Genomic DNA, 19,754 nt, shown 5'->3' with positions numbered 1-19,754 from the left:
TCTTGACTAGGCAGAAACAAACTGAGATCCTATAGCAGGAAGTGAAGAGGGTATACCCCCTGGGACTGCCCATAGGCATAGCCAGAACTTTTTTTTCTGCCTAGTGTCCTACTCCTGAAGGGGCAGTATAACCCTACGGATATCAAGATATGAGTCCTTAAAAAAATCACCGAAGTATACCGAAATTAATGCATAAACATTGTTATGGCCGGGGAAACAGGAGGAAGAAGGCAAGATGGGTAGAGAAGGGATGGGACTAGAGGGGAGGGAGAGGGGGGGGGGATAGAGGTAGTTAGGGGATAAAGTAATATAAAGTTTATAAGTAATAACTGTTGCTTATTTCCTAGAGTATACTTATACTTGGAAAATGTGTCTCTCTCAACTGTCTTTATACTGAGAAATGTTTTGTAAAATTATATGCAATTAAAATTTTAAATATTAAAAAAAAGATATGAGTCCTGCGTCTATGAATGAGTGACAGAGAAAAGGGAATTTACATTTTTAATACAGAAATGTTGGCTTGCTGGAAAGTATGTCCATGTACAGTATAGTATGCATTCAATACTCAGGTCAGGACTCCGTTTGCATAAATTACTGCATCAATGCGGCACATCATGGAGGTAATCAGCCTTTGGCAGTGCTGAGGTGTTATAGAAGCCCAGGTTGCTTTGATAGTGGCTTTCAGCTCATGTGCATTGTTGGGTCTTGTGTCTCATCTTCCTCTTGACAATACCCCACAGATTCTCTATGGGATTTAAGTCAGGCGAGTTTGTTGGTCAATCAAGCACACAGTGATACCATGATTATTAAACCAGGTATTGGTTCTTTTGGTAGTGTGGGCAGGTATCAAATCATGCTGGAAAATGAAAATCAGCATCTCCATAAAGCTGGTCAACTGAGGGAAGCATGAAGTGCTCTAAAATTTCCTGGTAGAGGGTTGCGCTGACTTTGGACTTGATAAAACACTGTGGAGCAACACCAGCAGATGACATGGCTCCCCAAATCATCATGGACTGTGGAAAATGTTGCATTTTATTTGGGAATCAAGGTCCCAGAGTCTGGAGGAAGAGTGGAGAAGCACAGAATTCAAGTTGCATGAGGTCCAGTGTGAAGTTTCCACAGTCAAGTATCCCTGTGTTTGACTGGCCAGCAAACTCGCCTGACCTAAACCTCAGAGAATCTGTGGGGTATTGTCAAGAGGAAGATGAGAGACACGAGACCCCATAATGCAGGCAAGCTCAAAACCACCATCAAAGCAACCTGGGCTTCCATAACACCTCAGCAGTGTCATAGGCTGATCACCCCCATGCCACGCAGCATTGATGCAGTAATTCATGCATAAGGAGCCCAGACTAAGTATTGAGTGCATACGATACTGTACATGGATATACTTTTCAGTAAGCCATTTCTGATTTTCTGTATTAATGTTTTTTTTTTTTTTTTAATTGGTCCTATGCAATATACAAGGGTATTGCTGCGCTAAAAATGATCTAAAACACAATAATATAATCAAGAGCGAAAAGCAGCTGACACAGATCTTGAATCGAGGAGTAGATCAACAATAGGCAAACATTAAGGGTGTAGCTCTAATCTAATTAATAGGTGGCAGATGCACAAGTCCAAATGATGAAGGAAAAGTCCACAATAAATAGGTGTCCACTCCACAAAGAGGTGTAAGAAATTGTAAACCAAAAGAACCACCACTGAGCCCAGAAATCACACTGCCTCTTACCGGATAGCTGGGACCTTCATTACAAAGGTCATGGAAAGCAGTCAGATCGGTGATCATACAACTCCTCCAATTTTATAGGGTGACAAGTAAAATTCCCCTCCAGAACTGGATGGCTCAGGTAAAGACAAAAAAAGGGCAAACCTCATAGCGTAATATGTCTAAGTGGTTTTATTGCACACACCAATTTACAAAATGCTTACATTGTGGTAGTCAGGACAGCATTGAGCGATTCCTCCGCATATGGTCCGCATCTGTGTGTTTCCCCACCGAAAAGAGGTCCCGGCTATCTAGTAAGAGGCAGTGTGATTTCTGGGCTCGGTGGCGGTTCTTTTGGTTTACAGTTTCTTACACCTCTTTGTGGAGTGGACACTTATTTATTGTGGACTTTTCCCTTCATCATATGGACCTATGTAATGTAGCACCCTCCTAGTCAGGTGCTAGATAGTAGGGATAGTTTTTAGCTTTCTCTGCTTAACAGGAAAACAGTAGGTAAAGCATAGGAGCTCTCTGCTTATCAGGGAGCTGGATCTATTAGATAGGCCTGTTCTATGTGTTCCATGTGCGATTCATATGGGCTGAGGGAGTATCCCCACTGTATCCAATGAAAAGGAACATTGGACAATAGAGGAAACCCAGCCAATGACACACAGGCTTTGATACCGTCCCATGGGTTTGGCACATAGTGGTGCATTATGGGATAGGGTATTAAAGCCAGGAGCACATGAGGCAGGGGGGTCTTTGGGCAGGAAGCCAGGTCCTGGAAGGAGCTGAATCCAGAGGTCCAGGAAAGCTGACTGGTGGAGTTGGAGGCAGCAGTAACTCTGGAAAAACCGTGTTCGTGAGTACAGAGGGACTTGCCCGGGGGTCTGCCCAGGAAGGGGACCACTCCAGAGGATAGAGTCAATGGACGGGTGTCAGCACACACAGTGAGAGAGAAAAGGGGTGGCCAAGTTTAGAATCCTGAAGAGAATTGCAAGCAGGAACACTTAAAATATCTTCACTTCAGTGGCAGAGTGAAGCAGCGGCCTTGCCACATCTTAAAGCCAGTTGTCCTCAATACTATGAATAGTTATTAGTTGAGTATCCCACTCATCCCTTCTCCTATCCAAGTTCTCAATAAAACTATAAAACAACATCCCCTGGAGTGATTATTGACTGAGCCAAGAACTTAAGTGATACGTTTCTGCAACCAGTTGCTACGGGTAACCCAGGGAAATCCAGAAAGCATTATATCCAGCAGTCCTCTAGGGGGCAGTGCTACAGTAATATTCTAATTTTCTGAGATACTCAATTTTAGGTTTTCATTAGCTGTAAGCCATAATCATCAAAATTCAAAGAAATGCTTCAAACATATCACTATGTGTAACACATCTATATAAAATATATGAGTTTTACTTTTTGAATTGAATTACTGAAATAAATTAACTTTTTGATGACATTCTAATTTTAGGAGATGCCCAAGTTCGGTTGGCTTTAATGTGGAAATGATTGCGTACTGGATGCTAACACATACACATGGAACTTTCTTTGTACAGTATAAACTAAAACTGATACTCAGATAGGTAAAACCACTAATCTATAGGGGGGTGGGATCAGAAAAAAATAAATAAAAGCAAAACCAACCTGATAATTGACATCAGCTCCATTGTTTACTAGCAGCTCCAGACACAGAGCCCCATTTGTGGAAACAGCAGCAAAATGCAAAGGGGTAAAACCTTTCTCATTGGGCTGGTTGACATTGGAGCCATAGTTGACTAGTTCATTGGCCACAGCATCCTGACCCATGTAACAGGCAATGTGTAGGGCAGTGTTTCCATAGCAATTGGGCTCATCAATCTAAAGAAAAAACAGTTTGTTAACGTAATATAAATACATTTAAAATCATACTTAATTAGTATTTTATTACCTTTTCTATTTTTACGAGGCCAAGTTCAACTTCTATAGAAAATAGCCTATGCAGCCAATTAGGTCCAGTTTGTATTAAACTGTACAGATTTGTAAAGCCATCATGTTATTGTCATACCTACAGGCCATTCAGGCTTCCCTGGTAAACTGCCCCAAAAGGTTTCGACGTTCACTCCAAGGAGTGAAAAACAAACTGTTTTTGCATTCTAACAAGATAGGGCATAGGGATTGTCAACTGGGAGTTTTTTTTTAAGCCAAGCTTCCAGGAGGAGCCCAAAAGGCTCACAGGTATGACCGGGTTTATTGATTAAGTAGACTAGGCTTAAAATGGAACGTCACCTAAAGAGGGAAGTTCTACTTTATGTCCATCTCCCTTCTGGCTCTCTAAAAGGCGACAGTGCAGAGTGAGCAATCCCCTGTGGCTACTATGCAGATAGGCACCCGCACAGCACTGGACCCAGAAGACCGCTGCTACGAATGTAGTAGTGGTGATTACTGGCGACTTGCAGCTTACACAGGGCTTAATCACTTATGAGATATGCATATGTACATAGGTCCAAGCTGGAGCAACATAACCATGCAATAAAAAAAAAAAAAAAAAAAAAAAAAAAAATCACACTAAAAGAGGTTGTAAACTTTTTTTTTTTTTTTTTTTTTACACCCTGCAAGAGAAAGACATAATGAGCTAGTATGCATTGCATGCTAGCTCATTATGCAATACTTACCTTAGAACGAGCCCCCGCCGTGCCACTCACTCACCTCTATGACGGGCGACATGTCCAGTCGCCCATCTTCCGGGATCGCGGCATCCGGCCATCTGATTGGCCGGAGCCGCGGTGACGTCACTCCTGCGCACGCGCGCGGGAGCCGACAGTCACGGCACGGGGCTCTGAAGGAACGGCACGATCGGCCGTTCCTTCAGAGCGCATGCGCCAGTGACGTCACTGGCGGCATATAAGGTAAATGTCTACTAAACGGTACATGTTTAGGAGATATTTACAGTACCTATAGGTAAGCCTCATCATAGGCTTACCTATAGGTACAAGTTGTAGAGGAGGGTTTACTTCCTCTTTAAACTGCAGCATTAAATGTATTTTTAAGCTCTGCCTAAAGTGGTATGTAAATCTGTAGGTAATTGTAAAGTACAAGCTTTACAAACTAGGTTTTCTGAACTTTCCGGTACGGTGTAATATTTAATTAACTATTTAAGGACCAGACCATTTTCTGACACTTGTTTACAAGTTTAAAATTAGTATCGTTTTGCTAGAAAATTACTTAAAACCCCCTAAACATTATATAATTTTTTTTAGCAGAGACCTTAGAGAACAAAATATATACCCAACATGTCATGCATCAAAATTGTGCATGCTCGTTGAACAACAACAAACTACGGTACTAAAAAATCTCTATAGGCGAGGTTTAAAAATCTTTACAGGTTACCTGTTTAGAGTTACATAAGGAGGTCTAGTGCTAGAATTATTGCTCTCGTTCCAACGATCATGGCGATACCTCACTTGTGGTTTGAACACCGTTTACATATGTAGGCGCGACTTGCACATATGCGTCCACTTCTGCGCGTGAGCTCATTTACATTTATTTTTTGCTTTTTTCTTATTTTACTTTTTAATCTTATTTTTACCGTCCCTTTATTTTTTGAGCACTTTTATTCCTATTACAAGGAAGGTAAACATCCCTTTGTGATAGAAGTAAGCATGACAGGTCCTCTTTATTGCGAGATCTGGGGTCAAAAAGACCTCAGATTTCACATTTACATTGAAAAGAAGAAAAAAAAAGGAGGAAAAAAAAAATAAAGTTTTACATTTGGCCCTTTAAAGGCCGTTAAGGGGAAGGGACGTCAGATGTCCCTCTGGTCCTCCAAGGCCAGAGTCATAGGGGGGGCATCTTGCCCTCACTCGACTTCCTTTCAATCGTTCCGGGGGATCGGATAGTTCCCGTAACGGCCAGGAAGTGGCAGGAGGAGGGACACCTTTCCCGCTGCCTATAAAAGTGATCCTGTGGCGAATCCGCCACCAGGACCAGTTATATGTGAAAGAGGATCGCACACTGTATAAAAATAATAAATAATAAGTAAAAATACTGGGGTTAAGGCAGCTAGCCGCTGCCATACCCACAAGTATTTAACGTCAAACTAATGACGTATATATACAGTGGGCGGTCCGAAATGAGTTAAAAATTTTACCTGTTATTCATCTAAAAGATTAGTGCTCTTAACCACTTAAGCCCCGGAGGATTTTCCTGCTAAACGACCAGGGGGTATTTTGCGATTCGGCACTGCGTGACTTTAACAGACAATTGCGCGGTCGTGCAATGCTGTACCTAAACGAATTGGACGTCCTTTTTTTCCCACAAACAGAGCTTTCTTTTGGTGGTATTTGATCACCTGTGCGCTTTTTACTTTTTGCGCTATAAACAAAAAAAGAGCGTAAATTTTGCAAAAACAACAATATTTTTCACATTTTTTTATATGAAATTCCCCAAAAAAAAATGTAAAAATCAAAATTTTTTAACATTTTCAACCAATTTGTTTTATCCTACCTATGTTTGGTAAAAAAAAAAAAAAAAAAAAAAAAAAAAAAAAAAAAAAAAATCGCAAAAAGCGTATTTTGATTGGTTTGCGCAAAAGTTATCGCGTTTACTAACAAAGGGAAAGATTTTTGTCATTTTTGTTGTTTTTTTTTTTTAACGCGTAATGGCGGCGATCTCGATTTTTTTTGCGGTACTGCGACATTGGGGCGGACAGATCGGACCCTTGACTGACATTTTTGACACTTTTGGGGTTACCAGTGACATGTCTACAGTAATCAGTGCTATATATATGCACCGTTACTGTAAAAATACACTGGTAGTGAAGGGGTTAACTTTATTCGGGAGGGAGGGGCTGTGTGTGTCCCTAGGGGCATGCTTTCTACTGTGATTGGCTGTGGCTTGAGGTGTAAGGACACCGATCAACGGATCTACATAGTAGATCCGTCTGATCAGTGTTTTTACACCGAGGAGAATGACAGGTGGCTTGTTTACACAAGCCGCCTAACTTTCTCCCTCTCCCCTGACGATCGCCGAGTGACCGGCGGACATCGGGTCCGCCAGTCACACGCGCGGGGGTGTCCGTGACCGCGCGAGAGCGCGCCTCCGCGGGCGTGCTCTCGCTCCCCAGACCCTCCCAGGCTAGTGACGTTAATTAACGTCACTCTGACTGGCAGGGGCTGACCGCCGCAGTAAATTTACTTGCGGCGGTCGGCAAGTGGTTAAAGAGACATTAAAGCAAGCTTTTTTTTTTTTTTGCGGCTTAGAAGATACTTGTAGTGTGACTTAAATGCTCCTACGAGGCTTTACAAAAAAAAAAAGGAGGGTCTCCTCTTTTCTTATTTCACTAACAGTGCCCTGGCTGTACTGGCCAACTTCAGGTATGCAGATGCCCCCTGAGCCTGATGGGACCTATGGAGTCCCACTGAAGTTTCCAGTTTGTGTGTGCTCCTGTTTAGAGGTATAAACAGCGCTGCACACACAGGCAGAGCAGAATGAGCGGTCTCGTAGTTCATTCACAAGCCCTGCAGCTTGTAAACAGTAAGCACATATGATAAAGGCTGAAAGCTGCATGGCTTGTCTGCAGGAGTCTGAAATTGCACCCCTGATCTATTGACCACTGGTGCAATGCCTCCCAGGCTCCTTATGGGATAAAAAAAAAATATAATAAATGCAATTTTTTTCCTGCAAAATATGTGCATTTATTTTTCCCACAAGCTGAACTTTATATGACCCAAAAAAAAAAAAAAACACACACAAACCTAAGATCTAGGTTTGTACTGTAAAACGTTGAATCACTTCTACCAGCTTTGTAATCAACAGAAGCAAAATGTATGAAATCTATCATCTTACCTCAACACCTAATTTCAGTAAATACTTCACAAGGTCAATCCTTCCACTAGAAGCAGCTGCATGGAGGGGTGTGTAACCGTTTTTATCCTTTGACATAGCATCTGCTCCCCGAGAGATCAGCAGCTTTGTAATCTCCAGGTGTCCTGTAAAGAAGTTGCAAAGTGCATCTGATAAATAGGCAATTATCAAAGGGCAACAGTAGATATTAGGTGTTTGATGAGGTGAAACATTTTAATTCAGCCTGAAGCACCCACATGCATTTCCCCTTCTAAGCAGTCAGAATTTACTTGGCCCTCTCTCTCGCTCTCCTGAAGCAGTTCTCAATATATTTAAAAAAAAAAAAAAAAAGGAGGGGGAACAGAGGGAAGTACAAAAAAATAAATAATAAATTATTTTTAATTTATTGATGGACACAGGAATGTTGGGCGGCCAACAACAAAACTATAAAAGGCCTACAGAAACACACAGGATTGGTGAATGCCAGCAGTTCAAAAAGGGGCACCAGAAGGACTTTACCTCAAAGCTGAAATCAAGAGGCCCAAACATCCTACTGGTTAAACTTTTGAGAATGTGCGAATAGAAAAACAGGTGGCAACCTTGAAATTCTGAGAAATAATAGCCACAGGACAAAAAGCACACCACAGATCTGGTAGAGATCTAGACCATAAGCTTGGGGGCCCTGCTGAGATATGGTGGGCCCCGCTGAGATATGGTGGAGAACAAAATGTCTGGGTGAAAAGGACGAAATCGCCTTATCCCTGCGTAAAAACCAGAAAGGTTTTTCCACAGGACAAAACTGCCAGTTCAGACACCCGCCTGAAAGTACAGTTGCAAAAAGTACAGCAATCTTGTTATTGAGAGTGGGAACATTCTGGTTAGGTTTTTTTATGTGTGTTTTGAGATTCGCAATTCACATCCCACGGAGTCACAAGAGAGCGCACATGGCGAGTCACATGAGAAACTGTACAAAAGGTCTTAAAGTGGTCCCAAAGTCAAAACATTTTTTACCCAAATGAATTCCCTGCATTAAGGTAAAAAGCGTTTTTACCACTAGCTGAGACCACCTCCCCCCCCCAAACACTTCCAGAGTCCTCTCTCAATCCAGTGCTGTACTCGGCTGCAGCTCTTCTCGGCACACTTCCTAGTTTTAGAGGAAACTCCAGCAGCAGCGGGAGCCACGTCAGTCAAAATTCTGTTAGAAGGGAGTGGAGGGGCAAAGCCACGCTGTATTTTGAAGGACGCACACAGTTTGGCTTGGGAGCATGCCAGCGCATCTGCCCCTATTGCACACAGCTTGCTATAGGGGCACAGGCAGCAGCGGGCTAGAGCGCTGGGGGAGGACTTCAGAAGAGGTAAAAGGGCCGTGGTGCAACACTTTCACACAGGAGGCAAGTATAAAACTTTATTTTGTAATAAAAGCTCTAAAATCTGTGTGAAGCTTGCGGTTTGTGGAACAAGATCGCAAGTTTTGAATCAACCCCCTTGATACTCAAGGCCAAATGGTGACCTAGGCCGAATAGCAGAAAGGTCAATATACAGTATCTCACAAAAGTGAGTACACCCCTCACATTTTTGTAAATATTTTATTATAACCTTTCATGTGACAAAACACTGAAGAAATGATACTTTGCCACGCCACAATGTAAAGTAGTGAGTGTACAGCTTATATAACGGTGTAAATTTGCTGTTCCCTCAAAATAACACACAACCATTAATGTCTAAACCACTGGCAACAAAAGTGAGTACACCCCTAAGTGAAAATGTCCAAATTGGGCCCAATTACCCATTTTCCCTCCCCAAGGTCATGTGACTCCCATTTCAAAATGCAGCCAAGGAAGGTTGCAAGGCTGAGTCTACCACAGAAAAAGTTGTTGCTTGTCAATGGGGTCCTTGAAAACAAGCTCCCCTCTCAGAGGGATAGTTAAGGCTCTGTGAAAATGGAAAACTGCCAGATTCACAGCAAAAGCAGCTTATTTTTACAGGGCAGATAGTCACTTGGGAGGGACGACCATTTTGTTTCTTGCGTTCTTTACAGAGACTTGGAAGACATACCAGAATAGTCTTGGGGAGCTTGAATGAACCAATGCTGTAAAAAAGGCAGGCCTATCCTTCAATAAAGTGGTGGTACCCAAGTCAATATGCTACAGTGACTTTATACCCAAGAGTAATGACAGTAGCTGACAACTTATCAGTAGTAGCACCAGCCAAGAACTTGGGAGATCCGATAGTCTTGGAATGCTTAAAGTGGTTATTTTGTTATTAGAAAAAAGAAAAACGGGACTTTACAAAACATGTTATACCTTACCTGCTCTATTGCAGTGGATTTGCACAGAGCAACCCGGATCCTCTTCTCGGATCCTTCTGTGAACCTGGTCCCTCCCTAGCTTGCTATGGGAGTACCTGAGCCAAACCACAGCTCCCTGTGTCCATTTAGACACACAGACCCGCCCCCCCCTCTCCCCCGATTGGCTAGCTGACTTTGATTGACAGAAGCGAGAGCCAATGGCCCCGCTGCTGTGTCTCAGCCAATTAGGAGGGAGAATCTTGGACAGCAAACACTCGTGGACATCGCAGGACAGAGAGGGACCTCAGGTAAGTGTTAGATGTTAGAGGGTTTGCTGTACACAGAAGGCTTTTTATCCTAATGCATTAAAGTAAAAAAAAACTTTGACTTTATAACACCTTTAAGACTCAGGGCCACTAATGCTGCAGACAAATCAGGTAAAGATTTTGCAGGGGAAGTTATGGAAACACACTGACTACCTCTGCAGTCAGCAATAATGCTGCATCTGGCCCATAAAGTCATTCAGAATAAAACTGAAAGAACCACACCCAATGGAGCCAAGGAAGACTCCAAGGATGGAGTCATTTAAGCAGAGGGCAATATTCCAGGTGGTCAGTGATGGCCGAACGTATCCAGGTCCCTGTAAGCAGGCAGCAGAGACAAACCAAGAAGAAGTTAATTTGTCACTAGCAGACTGGAGCGGTAGAAAAGGGTGCTTTATCTACACTAAATGGCAGGCAAGAGTAGAGAGTGTGTGCACGCGTAACACACCACCCAGCAGATGAAATCAATGCTTAGTCCCGCAAAGTTCGCCCTTCCGCAGAAAAGGCACCGAAAGTAGGGATTTGTAAATGGCACCCAATGGTCCAGGACAGGTACTAAGACATTTATAAAGCAGGAATAGGATTCGATTGCAAGCAACTACCCAAGACTGAAACATACATGTCTGGATGAAGTTAGCCTACAGACAAAATTGTATCCAAGTTTATGAAAAACTATATTTGGACCACAATTGAGTAAACATTTGTATGGGATATGGTTTCAGACAACTGAATTAATAAACTCAACTTCTTCAGCTAGGATGCGAGAATCCAGCGGAACAATCCTGGTGCAGTGATGCTATACCCCAAGCCGATGCAATGAGGCATCGGGATTATCTTAAAACAGTTTTGGCTTGAAAAAAAAAAAAAAACATCACTATTAGAAGACTGCTACTGTGAAGCTAATGTCAGACATGAGACACCCAGTTCCCCAGGATTTATGTGCCCGCATTCCAAAAAAAAAAAAAAAAGGACACACAAAACACACACACACACACACACACACACACACACACACACACTAAAATTAGATCCTCGGTTTTTGAAAATAAAATAAATGCAGCAAGTATGTTTATACTGGTAACAGGGTACTGCACCTAGGTTTCAAAATTAAGATACATAAAATAAACTATATATATGAAATGGAAGATCTGACAATAACTTAGCAAGACAGAACATGCGTTTCACAGAAATATCGTTAACAAGGTAAACTTTCAAAGTCACGACAGGAGCTATAAAGTGCAGGGAGTCACACACACACACGCACACGCACACGCACACGCACACACACACGCACACGCACACACTGAAATCTGATTGTACAATGGCATTTAGCTTTACCAAAACTATAACATGAGGGCACAACAAAACAACCTATCACATTTGTATCAAATCAAACAGACCCTTTTAGTCTGCTGGAGACCAAATGTAATTTTCATTTTGTGGGGGGAGGATTCATTAATTGCACATACTGCTGTAGTTGTCCTAGAATATGGATTTAAAATCAGGTGGGATTATTGGTATATAGGTTTAATATATATATTGCTCAACTTCTGCTGGCCAAATCGAAGAATGTACGAATTTTCACTTACCCAGGTAAGATGCATACATGATAGGGTGCCGCTCCTTTTTGTCACATATGCTGTGGTGTGCCCTTCTGTTCAACAACATCAGTACTATCTGCAAAAGTACAAAATTACAAAATGTAGTATTGTGATTTTTCTCCACTGCTTGTACAATATAATAGGGTTATGCACACTGACAAGCTTGAGTGATAAATACACACCTCGACACTGCCACCAAGCACAGCATGATGAAGTACAGTACGTCCTGTGCGATCTGCGATGTTAACATTTTTAACCAGACCCATTAAGGTCTCTGCACATTTAGTTGCTCTGTTAGCAGCAGCAGCATGTAGTGGAGTTTGCCAGTTCTTGTCTCGAGCATTGACATCTGCAGAATGTTTTACGAGCAAGGACACAGCCCTCTGTAAGAGGAAAAAAAACAAACATCTTAAAAAACAGTAGAACAAAAATATTTTAAAACAAGACTTGGCTGTCAAATGTAAAATGATAATTGAAATATGGTGCTGTGCAAAAGTTTTAGGCAGGTGTAAACAAAATGCTGTAAAGTAAGAATGCTTTTAGAGATACATTTGTTTATTTTTAACAATTTACAAAAAAGGGAGGGAACAGAAAATCTAAATCAAATCAAAATTTGGTGCGACTACTTCTTGGCTTCAAACCAGCATCAATTCTTAAGGCCCGTACACACAACAGGAAAATTGTAAGTAAAATTTCACCTGATCTGCCAAATTTTCGGATCGTTAGTATGGTGCTTTCGACAGCAGATTCCGAATTTGATGAAAATTTTTATCGTATGTGAACATGTCCAATTTTCGTTTTATTAATACAGTTTTTTTGTCCAAATAAACAAACAAACCATTGTAACAGCAAGAATACGCATGCTCAGAAACAAAAGAACACATACAAAACAATTCAACACATGACAACACTTCTGAAGTTGAATTCTGTAGTTTGAGAATTTTTGCATGTTGAGTAACCTCTTCACTTTCGGTAGGAGACTAGAATGCAACAAAAAAACGGACAAAAAGTAGTCCGATTATCTGATTGTGTGTACGAGGCTTTACACTTTCATGAAGTCAGGGATTTTTTAGGATTAGAGAGTCAGGTTTATGATTAACCAATTAAACCCAGCAGGGCATTTTTTTTAGCAGAGACCCAAGATAATAAAATGGAGGAGATTGTTGCAATATTGTTTATCACATCGTATTTGTACAGCAGTCTTATAAACGCAATATTTTTGGAAAAAAATTAACTTTTTTGATTTGAATTAAAAAAAAAAAATAAGAAGTTAGCCCAATTTATTTCTAGAATGTGAAAGATAATGTTGGGTATCTATTTACTCAGCCTAACATGTCATGCTTCAAAATTGCGCATACTGGTGGAATGGCGACAAACATTAGTAATTAAAAATCCCCATAGGGGACACTGTAAAAATTTCTACAGGTTACCAACTTATAGTTACAGAGAAGGTCTAGGGCTCAAATTATTGCTCTCGCTCCAACGATCAAGGCGATACCTCACATGTGTGATTTGAGCACCGTTTCCCTATGTGGGCGGGACTTGCATATGCATTCGCTTCTGCGCACGAGCTAACAGGGACAGGGCGCTTTTAAAAAAAATTTCCGTATTTAAATTTTATTTTTACAGTTTAAAAAAAAAAAAAGTTGATCATTTTTATTCCTTTTACAAGGAATGTAAACATCCCTTGTTATAGAAATAAGCATGACAGGACCGCTTTATTGTGAGTTTTGGGGTCAAAAAGACCTCAGATTTCACATCTACACTAAAAAAGAAAAACCTCTCCTACCACACCGCAAGGGTGATCCCGCGAATCCGCCACTGGGTCCACCCTTGTGTGGAAGAGGACCGCCCGTAGATTCAAAAAGTACAGGGGTTATGGCAGCTGTTATACGAATAAAGCCGACAAAACGAAAAGGCTTCTTCCAAGTAAAATTCTTTATTCCAACATGGATAGCGATGACAACATGACAAATGCTGGCACGTTTCGGCTTTACGCCTCCCTCCTAGCATGTGCGATCTGCTGCCATAACCCCGGTATTTAAAGTCAAAGTACCAACGTATATCTGCAGTGGGCAGTCCGGAAGTGGTTAACCGAAACAGCTGTGTAGGAGTTTTAAAACTGGGTGAGTAAAAGCCAAATGTTTGTTACTAGCGGAGTTGTGGAATACCGTTTCATGTCAGGGGTCATTCACTATGGCAAGACTGAGCACAGCAAAAAGAAAGCGTCTGCATCAGTAAGGTCTCCCCCAGGCAAAGATTCCAAAGCAGACTAGGGAAACACAGAGGACTGTAGACGTAGTGGTCGGCCAAGAGAGCTAAATGCAGCAGATAAAAGACACATCATGCTTCATTCCCTTCGACATCGGAAGATGTCCAACAGTGCCATCAGCACAGAACTGGAGGAAACCAGTGGGACTCAGTAGCACCCATCTACTGGCCACAGAAGTCTGGTCAAAAGTCGTATTCACTGAAAAATTGCGGCCAAAAAGCCATACCTCTAATGTGGAAATAAAGCCAAGCAAGTCAAATATGAATGGAAACAGGAGTACAGAAAAATGGCAGCAGGTCCTCTGAAGTCAAAATTTGGAATATTTGGCTGTAGCAAGGGGCAGTTTGATCACTAAAGGGCTGAAAGTGGTACAATGATGAGTGTCAGCAGGCAACAGGGAAGCATGGTAGAGGTTCCTTGCAAGTTTGGGGCCTCATTTCTGCAAACAAAGCTGAAGATCCACTCAGGATCAATACTTATCATATATGCCCTATTATCAGGGAGGAGTGCGATTGTCCCCCCAAATTTATTTTGCAACTAATCAATGACCCAAAACATACAGCTCATGTCATTAAGAATGATCTTCAGTGTAAAGAGCAAGTCTGGAAGTCCTGGTTTGACCCCCTCAGAGCCTTGATCTCAACATAATCGAGCCTGTCTGGGATTACATGAACAGAAGGAAGAATTTTGAGGCAGCCTATGTCCACAGATCTTTGGTTAGTTCTTCACGATGTTCGGAAACAACCTACATGCCAAGTTCCTTCAAAAACTGTGTGCAAGCGTACCTGAAAATAATTGATGCGGTTTTGAAGGGAAAGGGTGGTCACACCAAAGATTGATTTGAATTTCTCCTCTGTTCAGTGAATTTATATCAACAAAATGGAAAGTAACACATTTCTGAAAGCATTCTTAATGTACAGCATTTTTCACACTTGCCTAAAACGTTTGCACAGTAGTGTACATCTCAAAAGGACCACATTGGAGGTAGAACTGCTGATTTTTAAGTAATCTAAAAAAACTTTGCAAAAAAAAAAAAATAATAATTTCAACAAGATCAGCAATCACTATGGTAAAAGTAATAGAATACACAGTGACCCAGGTGCTCCTAATCACCATAAACCTATTCCGACTGCATTCACTTGGGCAGTACAATTGCGTTGCTAGCTGCGATTGGTCAATGTGATCATATGGTACAGATAGGGTCAATCACAGCTCATCTTTACCATGGGATTAGCTCTGGCTAATCACAGGTAATAACAAAACAAACAGAATGAATCCATTCCATTCAGTAATACACTTACGTATAACAATTAAATTCACTGCTATAAGCAATGCGCAAGGAAAAGGATCAGTAGCAGCGGTGGTGGGATAGGATCAGCAGCAGCGGTGGTGGTGGGATAGGATGAGTGGCAGTGGTGAAGGATGGGATGAGTGGCAGCGGTGGTGGTGGGATTGGATCAATGCCAGCTGCAGTGGGATGATATGAGAGGCGGGGGTGGTGGTGAAGGGGGTGAGATGAGTGGCAGCAGAGGTGGTGGGGAGGCAGGCGGGATTAGTGACGGCGGTGGAGGTGAGGCGGGCAGGATTAGTGACGGCGGTGGAGGTGAGGCGGGCAGGATTAGTGACGGCGGTGGAGGTGAGGCGGGCAGGATTAGTGACGGCGGTGGAGGTGAGGCGGGCAGGATTAGTGACGGCGGTGGAGGTGAGGCGGGCAGGATTAGGGACGGCGGTGGAGGTGAGGCGGGCAGGATTAGTGACTGCGGTGGGGGGGTAGGAGTAGTGACAGCGGTGGGAGGTGAGGGGGGGGGTAGGAATAGTGACAGCGGTGGAGGTGAGGGGGGGGGGGTAGGAATAGTGACAGCGTTTGTGGTGAAGGGGGGGTGGGATTAGTGACAGCGGTGGTGGTGAGGGGGGGGTGGGATTAGTGACAGCGGTGGTGGTGAGGGGGAGGGGTGGGATTAGTGACAGCGGTGGTGGTGAGGGTTGTATTAGTGACAGCGGTGGTGGTGAGGGGGGGGTGGGATTAGTGACAGCGGTAGTGGTGATGGGGTGGGATTAGTGACCGCGATGATGCCATCCGTCCCCCCCCCACACCTCTGCCTCTTATTGCCCCCCCCCCCCCACACACTTCTGCCTCTTATTGACCCCCCCACCACCACCACAGAGCTCATTTCTATCTGTTGTAGAGGTAATGGGGGGGGGGGGATAGGGATTTGCAGTTGCACTAGCAGTTTGTCATTTACCTTGTCAGTCAGTCAATACTCCCTCAGCATTAACACGTGCCTCCATGGGATTTCCTTGCAGAAGGCAGAGCTACTCCCCCTTAACTATATTGGTGTCAGCTGGTTAGCTAACTTTTGTTTTCAGCGTAGTCTTCCTCCCTACATGGCTTATCTCTCCCCCTGAAGAGGCGGGGCTCCAGACTCCTGAGGCACCAGTGCTCAGCTCCATCTTCGCTCAGCGGCCACCCACACCCCCCCATGAATGAACGAACGGACTGAATGAACAAAAGAACGAATGGACTGACAGGCGGTCGGGCCCCCCACAAAGGCGGAACTCCAAGGCCAAGTCGCAATGGTGACTGTTGCAACTCTGGTAGTTCCGCCACTGTCCTGATCACTTCCCCAGAGTAGTAAAAAGTTACTATGGTAACATTATTTTGCTCTGGTCAGTATGAAAAAAATAAAATAAATTGTAATAAAATTATTTTTTTCCTATGGTCGCCAGTCAGTTGTTCTTGATCCCTGCCAAACAAGTTATTTGACAACAGTATGAAAAAAAAAAAATAAATAAATAAAGTTATTATATATACAAAAGAACAATGCAAAAACAATGCACAGAGCAGGCAAGTATGACAAGTTTGTGATTTTAAAATAAAAACCCTATGTTTACAAATCATATTAAGGGCTCTGCGCAGGGAAGAACAGCATCCAAACCCAGAAGAGCTGGAGGCTGCTGCTGATTTATTTAGAAATTACTTTTTCGGCCAGCAACTATGTGGAAAATATATGATGTGGCCCGTAAAGTTAAAAGTTTGGAGACCCCTGTTTTGGAATATAACCCGATCTCAAGCAAAAGGACAGCTGGCAACTCTGTAAAACTTCCAATGCTTTGTCACTTCCCAGTGAGTAAACAGACAAGGTGGCTAACGCGTTTCATCAGCTACTGCTTTTGATCTGGGACAGTTATGGTATGGACCTGACATCCTTTGCTTTTTACGTCAATGATAATCCTCTGAACCTTGAATTCAGTTCTGAATGTTCAGAGGATACTTTCATTTTTTTTATATTTAACCCTAGTAGGGGATAGTGCCCATGGTACTGTCCTCACTCACACTTATCGCAAGGAATGTGCAGGAAATGCCTTAATTCCAGTTGCCATCCAGTACATATGATGCATTTCATACCAATAAGAGTGTCAGGGCAAGGCGCAGCTGCTCAACTGAAGATTTGTTTGTGAATCAATGTGAGATTATCACTTCAAGACTCAAAGAGAGACAGTATAATGAACAGCGCATCAGTGGAGCATTTGACCTGGCCTCTGAAAGAGATAGAATATCTCCCTTAGAAAATTGGTGCATGATTGGCGCAGTAAAAGAAATAAAAGCAATACTAAACAAATGCCAGTGTCTAGTATTGATAAAAACCCTGTTACTTTTGTCACCACTTATTAATTAGAATTTGGTTTAATTAAGATCATCATATTCAAGTACTTACCTTTACTTTCAACAGATAAAGATATGGCCCCTTTAATTTCAGCAGGTTGCAGATTTTTTAGCCAACATATCCCCGAGCCTATATGAATCTAGACACCAATTTAAAACCTGGTTGCAGACTACTGGTTTGTATATTTGCGGTATAAATCTTTGTCGTTTTTGTGGCAAGCATTCTGAACAGCATAGAGGTATATTTTCATGTGCAACTGGGAAAGAATTCTCAATTAGAGAGTATATTAATTGTGGCACTAGTAATGTTATCTATGCTGTGGAATGCATTTCTGGTCACAAACCGTATAGGAGATGCACGTCCAGACAGTTGACAACTAGAATAAGTGAACAATTCCAAGGAGCCACATATAGTATTGACAAGAATTTATCCAATGTATCCTTTTCTAGGATTGGAAAGGGTGAAGTTGTCTTCTTGGAGGCGATATCCACCATAAGCTCCTATCTCGTGAGGTATGGTGGATATTTAACTTCCAAACGAGAATGCCTGTGGGAATGAATGATTGTTCTGATGTGAATCTTTTTCTAAAATAATCTAGCATAAGACCGGTTTAGGCTTTATGTATTTTAAACACATACATTTTGTATTATTACTGTCATCCGTTTCAAGGTAACAGACTGGAGACTCCTTCCCCTCTCCAATTTTCCAACAGCTGTTGAACCTTTACTGGTCAGCACAGCATTTGATTGAATCATTGATTTATGCAGGGGTAGAGCAATCTCATACACATTATACAAATACACACTTTCGCACGTGCGTGTGTGTCACCGAAACGCGTTAGCCACCCTGTTTACTCAATGGGAAGTGAAAATAAAGCATTAAAAATTCTTAGAGTTGCTGGCTGTCCTTTTGCTTGAGATTTCAGTCTCATGGCGTTTCGAGAGATCACCCCAGCCTGTGCACCTGACAGACGTTTCCACTTACCTGATGGTTCCACTGCTCCGAGCGATGTATTCTTTTGTTTGATGGTATAACCGGACTTCCATGTGCAACATCAACAGCATCTATCTCCTAACTACCGCTCTATAAAAATGACCAGTGCATGTTCCTTGTGGTCATGTGCATTGCTCTGATCAAACTACAATCCCCAGCAACCAGTCTCTATTGTGCATGCACCACGATTCAAAGCCATTCAATCCAGTCAGTCCTACAAAATAAATCTACAAATGTGTTCATGTAAAAGCATTTGTTTTTGCATGCCAGTGCTGTATGCATATACCTGTAGTCTATATGTTGGTAGTGAGCACTGGACAGTGGCTACATTCATAGTTACACTGGGATCATGTTGAAAAAAATGTAACCATCCTCAAAAAGGAGGTGAAGATTTAGGAAAAAAAAAAAAAAATTTTGACTTTCCTTAAGATCCATTTCTCTGATGTTCATTGACGGACACAGCTCCTGATTATTCTTAACCATTGGGTTATACTGCCCCCTAAAGGAGTAGAACACTAGGCAGGAAAAAGTTGGACCATGCCTATGGGCAGTCCCAGGGGGCATACACCAACTCTCAGCTATAGGCACTCAGTTTTGCAACAAGCAGTGTCAGAAGAAAGCCAACTCCACAGAGTTGGTGCTGTGTCCGTCAATGGACAGAGAAATGGATTTTACGGTAAGTCAAAAATCCCATTTTCTCTTTCATTTAGTGGTGCACCGAAATTTCGGCCAAACATGGATTAAAGATGCCGAAATTAATGATGGCCGCCGCGGGCGCAGCGCAGGTTTCAAAAATCCTGCCTCTGGCCGGCGGCCAGCCTCCCGGTGATGTCACTACTACGACTATGTGTATGAATGAACTAACACACCGGGCGGGCGATCGGCCGCTAATAGCTGTGACTAAGTGAGCCCTTCACTTCCCTGTCAGGCGGGTATCTCAGCTGGTTTGAGATAGATTTGTCTTGGAACGCACTCACGCGGTAACTTCCGGGCCCTATGTACGCCGCGTCGCCGCCCAGAAGCCTAGTATGTCATATCCAACGGGAGGGCTGAGTTACCTCCGCCGGAACCGGAAAAGAACA

At 42.6% G+C, this 19,754-nt stretch overlaps 1 protein-coding gene across 2 annotated transcripts in view; it reads right to left on the bottom strand.

The window, feature by feature from the left end:
• ANKRD52 (ankyrin repeat domain 52) overlaps positions 1-19,754 on the bottom strand; it is a 223,126-nt gene that overhangs the window by 171,433 nt on the left and 31,939 nt on the right. The window contains exons 5-8 of one of the 2 annotated variants that reach the window (XM_082245880.1): positions 11,925-12,125; positions 11,731-11,818; positions 7,535-7,677; positions 3,356-3,568 (exon numbers count right to left, since the gene is read on the bottom strand). In XM_082245880.1, the coding sequence (XP_082102006.1) occupies positions 3,356-3,568; positions 7,535-7,677; positions 11,731-11,818; positions 11,925-12,125 (645 nt within the window). Of the gene's footprint in view, positions 1-3,355; positions 3,569-7,534; positions 7,678-11,730; positions 11,819-11,924; positions 12,126-19,754 lie in introns of those variants that run through there. The other variant, XM_082245879.1, reaches the window with a different exon arrangement.

The sequence above is a fragment of the Pelophylax lessonae genome (assembly GCF_965119305.1).
Source record: "Pelophylax lessonae genome assembly, chromosome: 2".
NCBI lineage: Eukaryota > Metazoa > Chordata > Amphibia > Anura > Ranidae > Pelophylax > Pelophylax lessonae.
This window is presented reverse-complemented; position numbering and strand designations above follow the sequence as displayed.